This window comes from Folsomia candida, unplaced genomic scaffold (genome assembly GCF_002217175.1).
Source record: "Folsomia candida strain VU population unplaced genomic scaffold, ASM221717v1 Fcan01_Sc009, whole genome shotgun sequence".
Classification (NCBI taxonomy): Eukaryota; Metazoa; Arthropoda; class Collembola; order Entomobryomorpha; family Isotomidae; genus Folsomia; species Folsomia candida.
Window position 1 is genome coordinate 3840396 of NW_019091201.1, and position 12248 is coordinate 3852643.

General features: G+C 37.4%; 1 protein-coding gene across 2 annotated transcripts in view; it reads left to right on the top strand.

The window, feature by feature from the left end:
• Nucleotides 1-12248, top strand: part of LOC110854388 (sestrin-1) — a 99129-nt gene that overhangs the window by 53491 nt on the left and 33390 nt on the right. For both annotated transcript variants that reach the window (XM_022102820.2, XM_022102819.2), the window contains 2 exons: nucleotides 9483-9542; nucleotides 9800-9907. In XM_022102820.2, coding sequence (XP_021958512.1) covers nucleotides 9483-9542; nucleotides 9800-9907 — 168 coding nt within the window. The remainder of the gene's footprint in view (nucleotides 1-9482; nucleotides 9543-9799; nucleotides 9908-12248) is intronic.

A 12248-nucleotide genomic window follows, 5' to 3' on the forward strand; every position in this document is an offset into this window, starting at 1 on the left:
TTACATGAACCCCTGCCTACCCCTATCGTCCAATTTTAATGTCCCCCGACGTCCCCACACCTTCCGCGGCCATTACTTTCCTTTTCTATACATTATACCCATTTCTAAACCAAAGTCGTTAACTATATCTCGACTCTGCTTCGTCCAACTTGTCATTATTAATAGAGTTTAGCTCACAATGCGAATTTACTAAAGCAGATCCATTTTACATGAGCCGTGATAACATGACTAATGCCATATAGCAGGTGGGCATTCATGGATGGATGGATGGATGGACGCTGGTTTGTGGTGATGATGGCATTGCATGGCGTATGTATAATAAGAAGAGAGCTTTCACTCCTGAGTCAGTTCAGTCGTCGGGCCAACTCAACTCACGTCCTGTCCATGAGAGCACAAACTGCTTCAGAACATGAAAGGACATTTATAATCTCAGAGTTGGGTGAAAGTTTGCCTGGCAACTGGCTGCCTGGCTGGCCTATTATTATCCTCCTCCCACTACCATCACCACGACCACCAGTGGCCGCGGAAGCCGTGGGGACATCGGGGGACATTAACATTGTAGGAGGGGGGGACTGAGGGGTTTATATAAGATGGGCAGATGATTTCGACATCTAACAATCATAGGTGGGGACATTGTCCCTCTGTTCCTACGCTTCCGCGGCCACTGAACTGAACCTTGTTCTCTATAAAGTATATATGCAATGGCCTCGAACGTCGTGGGGACATTTGGGGACATATGGGGAGATGATGCCGACATCGAACAATCTTAGGTGGGGACATTATCCCACTGTCAGCGGCCACTGACTATCGCCGCACATATTTACAAGACAATGGGAGGACGCTGCTGACTAAGGTCAGACCGATATTGTCCTCGTCCTCAACTGTAGCACTCGTACCTTTTATTTTATTTTGGTTCCGACTAAATAAAAAATGTCTTCGATTTTACTCCTCTCTCGCTCCTCGTAAATAATATACGAATGGCTGAATCCGCTTTCTCCCTCTGCTTTCTCCTTCTTCTTTTTTCGCTCGGATGAACGAAAACATGCCGCACCGACGGAATTTCCAAGAAGAAGAAGCAATAAATTTATGCCTTTAGGTGTGAACTTTTCCCCAAAAGTATAGTCATCCCGATGCTGAAATGTTAGTAATGATGGTGGCAAATTACAGGGAAAAGGGGCATATACGACACTTTTGAAGAGCTAGTTAGTTACGTATTTTGAGATTATTATTATTGACACAATTTCACGCTGGCTTTTCAATTTCATTTCATTTGATCATCTCGTTTGCCCAGAGTCAAGTCAACAACAGAGAGAAAGTGAGAACTAAATCCGTGGTTCTAATCAATCTGGATTTGACATTTCTTTCACTCACTGGCGCTTTTCATGGTGATTACCCTGCTAATTACACGACCGAGATGAAAGGAAGTGCTTATGAGCGAGGTGGTTCCCATTTTAATAACAATTGTTGAATGTACACTTACCAACCAATACCGAATCGGGTGAGCTAGTAGCTACATACGTCCTTCAGAATCGGATCGATAGGTTCTTGCACTACTTCTTCAAGCCGCGATGGACTTTCTCCATATTCACGCCTTTACCCAGAGCGAGGTGAGCTTCCCACCAGTTATAAAATCAGGTAGCAACGGCACGTACACAGTTTTTGAATCAGGTAGGAATACGTTTGGTGGGTGGGAAACATTGGAAAATAGGGATTCTGTATAAAAAGAGAGAAAGACGGATTTCTAATTAGCCATCCTCCTCACTTTTCCGACTTCGGAAAAGTGTGGAGGAGATCAATGTATCCGGGTGAAAACAAAATTCGGAGATTCGGTTCGGTAAATATGTAGTCATCTCATTACGGGTAAAATGCGAGACGACGTAAACATCTAGGTAGTGAAGAAGGGAGGGAGGAGGTTATGGTAATTTGATTTTACAAAAGTGTACAAAACACGAAAATAATAATAAGTTGAGGAGAGAAGAGAAGAGTTGTGCTGTTCCTGTGGATAATATAATGGGGTGCCCTATTTTTCCTCTATTTATCATCCATCCAGTACTTGTTGTTGTAAAGTAGCAGTGGCCGCGGAAGCGGTGGGGACATCTGGGGACATTAACATTGTAGGATGGGGGGAGGGACGGGCTTATATAAGATGGGGAGATGATGCGGACATCGAACAACCGCGGGGACCTGTCTCCGCGGCCCCTGTAAAAGTAGGAAGAGAGCAAGACTTTAGTCGGTCTCAAGGAGAAAGTCTGGCGTGTGTGGAGACGAGGTTGTTCAAGTTGAAATAAACAAATTTCACCAAAGATTTATAATGAGCAGGCAGGCGGCTCGGCTGGCTGCTCAACTTTTTGAACTCTTTAAATGAGCTCTCTTTTCCTTCGCCGATAATATGTTTTAGTACATTTATGTAGCTCTCATACTATACCCAGTTTCTCGTTATTGTTGTTGTGTAACTTGGCTTTCCAGGTTGTTCTGATGATTACAATAATAATAATAAGTTTTATAAGGTTTTATAACGTAGGTAGGTACTAAACACAAAAGAAGTATTACACCCATTTCGCGTGTAATGTAATATTTCTTTTGTGTGTTCGAAAATGGTAATAAACAAGGAAAAGTTATTAACAAAGTTAGTTACGATACGATATTTCGTGGTATCGTATCACGACCAATTTAAACTTTTTCTTGCAAATAATAAGTAATTTCATATTTTGTCAAAAACTTTTTGTCATTCTTGTATTTATTAAATTCATGTTTTTCTCGTATTTTTCGGCTGGATGGCTTTAATTTGAAAAAGAGAGAGAAACATGCTTATTTATAAATTAGATTAAAGTGTTTACTTTACAGGTAGGTACACAACTTTTGTTATGTATGCTATCGTTCTTTTTTTATTGGGTGGGTATTGATTCGATAACGGTGAGGCTGAGGTACAAATACATAATGATGCGTAATATGTTACGTGCTTACCTGTCTTTTTGTATTAAATAAATTCCATATTGGGCATTGAACCGTACGTATTAAAGGAGGAGAAAAATTGAACAAACATTCATAAAAATGTATGTATCGATAATCGATTTAAATTGTCTCGTCAGATTTTGTTGTTAAAGACAAAGGAAGAGTTGAATTCCAAAAAGTTGAGACTATTTGCACATCTTGAGGTGATGTAGGTATGCAGTGGCCGCGGAAGAGGGGGGGGACGTTAAAATCGTAAAATTATAAGAAAGGGGAGGGGGGTTATATAAGATGGGGACATCAAATAACCATTGTCCTCTGTCCCAGCGCTTCCGCGGACACTGCGTCGTGCTGCTACATTTGAGTAGCCTGAATTGTACCAGTGGTCGCGGAATCCGTGGGGACATTAACACTGTAGGATAGGGGAGGGGTGGGTTTATTTAAGATGGGCAGATGATGCGGACATCGAACAACCGTGGGGACATTGTCCCTCTGTCTCCACCCTTCCGCGGCCACTGTTTCTATGTATATTTCCGCTGGATAAGATGTTGGCCGAGTTCCTTGAAATGTTTCTTATCTTCGCCTTTTGTACATATTATAATTTCAAATTCTCATCCCCACCTTTTTCCAATGGCTTCTTTTCTTCGCATGAATTTAAATTTCTGAATAATTTCTTGAAAAAATAATATAACGGTAGAAATAACATGTTTGTCTTATTATACCAGATTTTTTTTTCTCTCTCCACTTCCTACAGTTCCATATTAAAATTGTGGCTACGATTTCGAAATGCATATAAATTCCCTAAATTATTCAGTCCATCCATACAAACTTGTGCATAGATTTCTCAGAATTTTTAGGATCAGGTGACTTCTCCAGTTTCTGTAATGACGTATTTTAGTCCTAAAATTTTGAAAAAAAACATCAAGTTTCCAAGTATCAAACTTAACCATTCATCAAACTCTTACACGTGTTTGTGACTCTAATCAATAAATTGGACTTGATTGATGACTGATGATAATAATAATAAAAATATTGTCAATTGATGTGCCACATGCTTCGTGTGGGAATCATCCTGCTGTTGATTTGAAATATGTATTCAATGCCTGCCTGCACATAAAAGTTGACAAGACAAGGACATTATCGACAAGGAAATGAAAAGGGTTGGGTACATGTCGTGCAATGTCGATCACTTTTGTCCTGATTTGCCCCACATTATTTTCCCCAAATATCGTGTCCTTTCATACATATATTTGTCACATTCAGTGGCCGCGGAAGCTTGAGGGGACAGAGGGGCAATGTCCCCACGGTTGTTAGATGTCCACATCATTCGTATAGACCCCTGCCTCCCCTATCCTACAATGTTAATGTCCCCACGGCTTCCGCAGCCACTGCACATATATTTATACCCAGAATTATAAATATGAAGTGACGACAGCTCGACACTTTTTCCCAGTCAATAATATTATGTACTTCTATTATGTACAAGAAAATGTTATGTCTGCTTTCCTTCCTTTTCTGTTTTGAAATCTTTTTTTCTAAGCCAAAAGGTCATATCGCTGAGTAAGTAAAAGCGCTGACTAAGCACAAGAAACAATACCAAGCTTAAAATATTTTTAGATTTGCTGACGTTGACACCACTTATTCATTTCATTTCTCTTTTCACAATATGCTGCATAATTGTAAATATTATTATCAATTTTGTACATACATACATAGTCCAGCGAACACACAAACAGGTTACATACAATACAAATCTTTAATAAGGCATTGACTTTATCTACATATTTACATCCTGATAAGATGGCGATAAGTTTTCTTTGTCCGAAAATTAAATTAAGAACAATACATACATCTAATCAGGGTTTAGTTAGAATGCATGATTTCCTTTAATAAATCTTGTATGCATTTATGTAATTCGTGGAATGACGGCAGCTCCTCGTCCTTCCTTACAAACATGATAATTTCAACATTTATGCATCAGCCCGATTCAGCATTTAATTTTCAAACTCATTTTCCTCATTCTTTCTTCTTCTCTCTTATGAATAGAAAAGAACTCTTAAGGACAAATGTGATGTGCCTGAGTGAATTATGAGTCATCAATCCTTTCCGGATTTAAATTTTAGCACATCTGCTGCTGGACAAAATAATGCAACCTTGAGCACTGCACTCTTTGCACTATTTTTTTCTGCTCGTGTACAACATGCAACCTTAATTTGTACAAGGATAAAGTAAAATGTGCGAAATTTTAATGCATCAGTATTTAATGACTTAAACATGAGATCACTTATGCAGATTAAATTATGCAGTATCAATCCCCTTATCAGTAAAGTGCATGACTTGCGCTTTTTATTCGTAAATAAGATATGAGTCTTCTGAATTTTTGTTACTTGGACTATCCAAACACATAAACGTTTTTCCCGTCATTCATGATACAGAAAAATTGCAGAGTGAATAAACATGTCTTTTTCTCCTCATTTTTAGCACAATTTTATTTATTGTGACGCATACCGGTTTATTACTGCATAAATATTTGCACACTGCAAAAATATCTTTGAGTGCATGAGTCAATTAGTAAATGTGCAGTGAAACTTATCACGAATTAGTTTGATTAAAAACGCGTTAAATTTTTGCAACACGACATCAAATCAACATCATCACAAGATCCAAGCAACCGTATTTCTCTTGATTCCTTACATGTGCAAGTTGGTTTTATGTTATTTGCGATACAGTATCATTTCCAACTTTGATTAGTTTTACGACCAAAATGGTCCGTTATACACAAGTCAAACTCAATTTACTTCCTTCCAAAGTACATAATTATCTGTCTCATGTATGTTCAATACTTTAAATGATAATTTTTTATCACCAATCTCGACATTTTCTCTCTCCTTTAACTTTCCTCTCTTCACACGAATTATAAATTTTTTACGAATTGATAATCATAACACAACTTACTTAATTTTGTAACTGTTTTTCAACTTTTAATAAAAAAGATCAACGAACGCAGCGAAACGCAGTTAGCTCAATAATAACATTTTGCGACAAATATGCACTAACTTTGGCTCGTACAGAGATAAGTTTAGTGTCATGATGAGTGTGATGAATTAAAAATTAAAGAACAAATATATATACAATACAGCCATGTATTTGATATCAAAGGTCCTGCAGCAAAAAAAAACAGTGGCCGCGGAAGCCGTGGGGACATTTACATTAACATTGTAGGATAAGGGAGGGAGGGGTTTATATAAGATGGGGAGATGATGCGGACATCGAATAACCGTGGGGACATTGTCCCTCTGTTCCGCGGCCACTGAGAAAAAAAGATGCAATGCAAGAGCGAATGTATACATAACTAACAGAGGAGGACGTCTATGGATAAATAAATGTTGGTTCGTGTGCTGTTCTCTTGTATTTAATGGCAGCAGTCAACGGAGTAATTGACCGATTAAACTGCAATGGAATATCTACACACACATAATATTTCGTTAAATATAAAAATGTTTAAACTCATTTGACTCCTGCTAGTCATGCATTGCATTCTTTTTCATAACACAATACATAAGTTAAAGGATGATGATGTGCAGTGGCCGCGGAAGCCGTGGGGACATCGGGGGACATTGCCATTATAGGATGGGGGGAGGGAGGGGTATATATAACATGGGGAGATGATTTTGTCCCCCCACCCTTCCGCGGCCACTGGACCCGTGATGTGCATGGAGAGGCGGATAACACTTAACTACCTACTTATTCATCCTTGTGCAGGAAGAATAAATAATTGGTGGGGTCTGAAATTATCTAATTTTATGGTTCAATTACTTACAATGTTAATAAATACACGGATGAAAGATATGGGTTGTTCAGCACTTATCTGTAGCTGGTTGGCTGCCTGGTGCAGTGTGAAATTAATAATTATCCTCTTAATTTCAATGTTATGTTATGTTACACAGGCCGAACGAAATTATAGTATTGTGTGCCGCATCCGTTCGTTTGTTGTTTTTTGGCCCTAATTTATTTTCATGTCTTCTTTTATTTCGAGTAAAAATTAATGGAGCGTCAAATTTAAGGGGGGCTTTACACTATTGAAATAAATCGTCTTAAATAATCAAACTTTTTGATGGATGTTGAGATATGGGAGCATCCGATCACGAGAAAAGATGAGCATCAGACCAGACCACCACCCATCATCAATTTACATGCAATAATAATATCGGTGGTGGTAGTAGCGATTTGCGATAATGCATAATTGGCGATAATAAAAAACCACTGAGCAAGTGCACTTTTTTTATTGAGAAAAGTTCACCTACACGGCCTTCAACCTCAGCAGTGGCCGCGGAAGCTGCGGGGGGACATGTGGGGACATTAACATTGTAGGATAGAGGAGGGAGTGGTTTGTATAACATGGGACATTGAACAACCGTGGCGACATTGTCCCCTCCAGCTTCCGCGGCCTTCACCCTCATCGCACTAGATTTCCATCAATCATTTTATTTATTGATTCGCTAATTTGTTTAAGTGGCTGGTTGGCTGGCTGGCTACTCGAGTCATGTGTGTGCATCACCTAAATACATATTTACCGTTATTACGTAACCCTAAAAATTGCACTGTTGCATAATTCGCTGTCAATTCTGTTTTCGCAGTTGGAACGGAATGATGATAAATTTATAATTTGATAAGATTGACACGTTCAGAGAAGAAACTCGTACGACCCGGATGTTTGTGACGGGATGGGTGGTGTGGTGTTGATCTCATATATTAAGAGTGATCAGTGGCCGCGGAAGCGTACGTGGGGACGGAGGGACAATGTCCCCAAGGTTGTTCGATGTCCCCATCATCTCCCCATCTTATACAAACCCGTCCCTCCTTACATCCTACAATTTACAGTCCCCGCACAGCTTCCGCGGCCACTGAGAGTGATGAATGTCTCAGATTTTGATTGACAAACGTATTTAATTTGAAAAATTGAACCCTCGCATTGAAAAGTAAAAATAATATTTTGGAGCCTCGCCGTCTCTTTTTCTGAATGTGTGTACATATCGACTGATAAAAGCTTTTAGTCAATAGTTAAATGTTAAATTTAGATAAATAAATCTTTATTGGTATTGACCAAGTAAGGTGAACCATGATAAAAAGTGAAACATTAAGCTCGTTTCGTTGGCGAGATGATTATTATAACACGTCCATCGTTATCATAGAATAGGAATAACGTTATCATCACTTTTGTTCCTTCGTTTCGTGACTTTGTTATAATTCTGACTCATTTATATTTAATTAGCCAATTCGTTTTTCTAGGTTCGTTAGTGGCTTGGTTTGGCGCAGTATGAAAAATTTTCACCTTTACTGCATCGTATTATTACTATTATTTGACTTGAGGGAGTGAAAAAATGAAAAGAAATTGGCCTAATTTTTATCAGCAAATTAGATACTTTGCTAATTTTGAATTTGATTTTTTTTTCTGCAACAATTCCTAAGCCACGTACCATACAAACAATAAAATAATTATAGTCAATAAGTGGACGAGAGACAAAGAAATGAGACGAAATTAAATTAAGGATGTGGTTGGTCTCCTGATTAGTTGTGCCGTTATTTCGTTGATGAGAAAGTATCCAATTTTGGGATGTGGAAAAATAAAAATCTGCTAATATTTAGTTACTTCATAAATAAATCCATTGTTCTATTTGTTTGTTTCATCATTAGTTAATAATAAACAATGCAAACCATGATTTAACCCTTCATTTAAAAAAAATTGGAACAGGTCACGAACATTTTTGACCTTGTCTAATTTTTCTGTTTGATTGGGAAATTTTGATGATCGATCCCGTTCCAGTTTACGTTATTTTTTCGCGTTATACAATTTGCAAATCAGAATTGCAAAATAGGATGTTGTTTGCTTGTTGGTCGAAAAAAAATCCGAGTTAAACAATACAACAATAATAACACTAATTGTCCACGTTTCATTATTGACCAAACATTATTGACCACCACAACTAACCAACCAGGAATATTACATCACATTTTATAGAATATTCTGCACATACGTGTGTCGAACCAACGAAATGTTAATCTAAATCCAAATTAGTCGTGATAAATCGTGTAAAATATTCTGTCCTGTTCTTCTCTGTGTGTCATCCAATTTTAGCTCATGAGTGAGTCCCCATATTAAAACGTTTATTATGTACGAAGGCAATATGACTGACTGCAAATATTGATAAGCACAAGTATGCAGTGAAGGACGTATGAACATATTTAATTCGTGTCCAGTAGTATAATTACACATGTACAGTGTTGGTTATTTTGCGGTTTTGCGTTGATACTACTTCACATATTTATATATAGCTCTCGAACATTCAGAGACAAGTCGTCGCTCAAAAATAATCTTGCAGAGAGTAGTGTGAACGGAAGTAGTAGTAGAAAATAACGATAAAAATTAACGTCTTCGTTTCGTACGTTGTCCCACATTTTATTATTTTGTATCTCTTTTATTTCTCGTGATTCTATTTACTTAACTAATTTTTCAACCATTTATTTCCTTGCAGGCACGGCTCTTGTCGGAAGCATTTTTGGTCTCAGGACGTGTTGATCATACCATTCAACTGGTAAGTAATGCACTTTTCTCCTACTTTTTCAGTGGCCGCTGAAGCCGTGGGGACATCTGGGGACATTAAAATGTAGGATAGGGGAGGGATGGGTTTATATAAGATGTGCAGATGATGCGGACATCGAACAACCGTGGGGACGTTGTCCACTTCCCCTGCCACTGTCTAAATATCCTACTTTTTCATGAAAATCAGATACATCAAAGTATTTATTTACTGCCCTGTAATTTAAATTTTTACCCAAATTCTTCTTACAGATGGCTTATCATCCCGACTATCTGGAAATCTTTTTGAAAACTCACCACTTTCTGATGCGTGGCGATGGACCGCTTCCCTACAACCATCGGAACTACATCGCCATCATGGTACGTACAGTTTTCTCTGTTTTTTCCTCATGCATACATCCGTAACGTAGTAGAGATTCACGATTTATTACTAGACAGCGGAATGTGTTGACGTACGTGGACAGTGTTTTTGTGACATCGCATTACATTTATTTTTATACCTGTCAATGTTCATTCTTTAAAGATCTGTTTTGTGTAACAGTTGAAGCATACGTATTTACGTACACTTTTTTTATGCATCACTAAAATGAAATTGAGATGGGGGGCGAATCCTCTCGGCCCGCCTGCGCTCGTAAAATTTCTCGATTCGATTGAATAACAAATATATAAATAAGTTTGGTGTGTATTTCCTTCCATCCTCTGTTATTATTTGGTATCCTATTTTGCACGGTTTGGGAGGACATTTTTTAAACAACAATTTATTGATAGCTTTCGGATCTTCTTGATCCTTCTTCAGTCAATTGATTGCATAAAATTTTACGAAATGTACAAATACAAATTACTTAATAATGGCAAATTATTACTCATAATTTGCTAAGTGACCGGATCAAATTTTAAAAAATTTATAAGTGTGGAGCACCATATGGGGTTGATGTTCATCCCACGTGAAGAATTCATATTGTTTGGTGTATTTCTTATTGATAATCCTTCTTTGAATTTTCTGTGGAATTTTCTTGATTCTGGAAATATCAGTTTGAGGGAATTTAGATCTATGTTGTGTTGATTTTCAATCATATGCAGGAAAACTGGTGATTTGACGTTATTTCTTCTCACATATAAATAAGATTCTTATATAAATAAATATATAAATAAGATTATATATTTATATATATTTATATATATATTTATATATTTATATTTATATACTTATATAAATAAGATTCTTGGAAAGATTCCATCACTACTTTAAACCGTACATTTGCTTTGGTTTGTTCGGGAGACAAAAGTTGTAAACTGTTTTTTTTTCTCTTATTTATTTGGAGAAGAAGAGTTTCGCAATTTTTTTTTTGCACTTGACACGTGTCAATGCGTTATTCAGTGTGCAGGTGCCGGGAGGCTGTTGATGTCGAATGTGGCGTGATGTCGGTTGCCAGCTACCGACATTACATTGTTGACGAGGAAATAAGATATTTCAAATTCAAGATTACAAAGTTCTCATCTCATTAGCTTATCAACAAGACGGAGAAGAAGAGTAGGTGATAAGTACCATCTTGCCGTTAAATACACATATTTCCGATAAGAAACTTCGAAAATAAACAGCTAGTTACGAACTAGTTTAAAAAACAGATTGTTTTTCGACCTCTCTCATTTTACAAAGTCGGACAAAGATTTCAAAGAATTTTAATAATTTGGCAGCAAAACCGAACTAAAGCAGATTTTCACTAACTTTGAAGCGCGATGCCTTAAAAAACAGATTAGTCTACATATATTTACAATTCCTTATTGGTTACGAGCTAAATAAACCTGTAATTTATTACAATATGCACTTCTACATACATCCATAACTTGTTTCAATTATGTACCATTTTTTCTTACCTCTTGGTCATTGTCAGCAGAACATTAGTACGATTTATTTGACGCCTACCTTCAAATAATCGTCGCATTCAGAGTCTAGTCACCACGCTACAAAAATGTGCATATAGCATTGAGACGCATTTATTATGTCTCTCATTCACTAGTCATTAAACACCATTGTAGAATCCTAATATGTTTTTTATCCCACTCCAAAAAATAAAATATGACAAAATTTATAAGATTTTCTTTCCCATGCGGCACAACATGTGCAATAAAAAAATAATATTTCCATTATTCGCCTCGAGAAGCATGTTGTTATGTTTCATAAATAAATATTACAACAATGCAGGATAAATATGAGTTGTGTGTGTGTGCCTGCAGTGGCCGCGGAAGCCGTGGGGACATCTAGGGACGTTAATATTGTTGGATAGGGGGGGGGAGGGGTTTATATAACATGGTGAGATGATGGGGACATCGCATAACCGTGGGGACATTTTCCCTCTTTTGTCCCCAACAACGCTTCCGCGGCCACTGGTCGTGTGTGCACTTTCCTTCTCTGTATGTCGACTTGATTAGACTTAAATTATGAAAATCAACAAAATTTCACACCTCAAGGTCTCCAAGTATCTCTCAGAGAGTCTGCGATTATGCAAATTTTAATGGATGTCATGTGGAACTTGTGATGAATTATTATCTCCTTCATTTCATCGTCACCCAACCTCAATGACAACAAAACAAACTAGTTGTTGGATGGATATGAAATAAAATGTACAATGTTATTATTATTGTTGTGAGTGAACCTAAAATGGCGATTCCTTAATGGCTACAGGTTCTTCTAGAGGAGAGG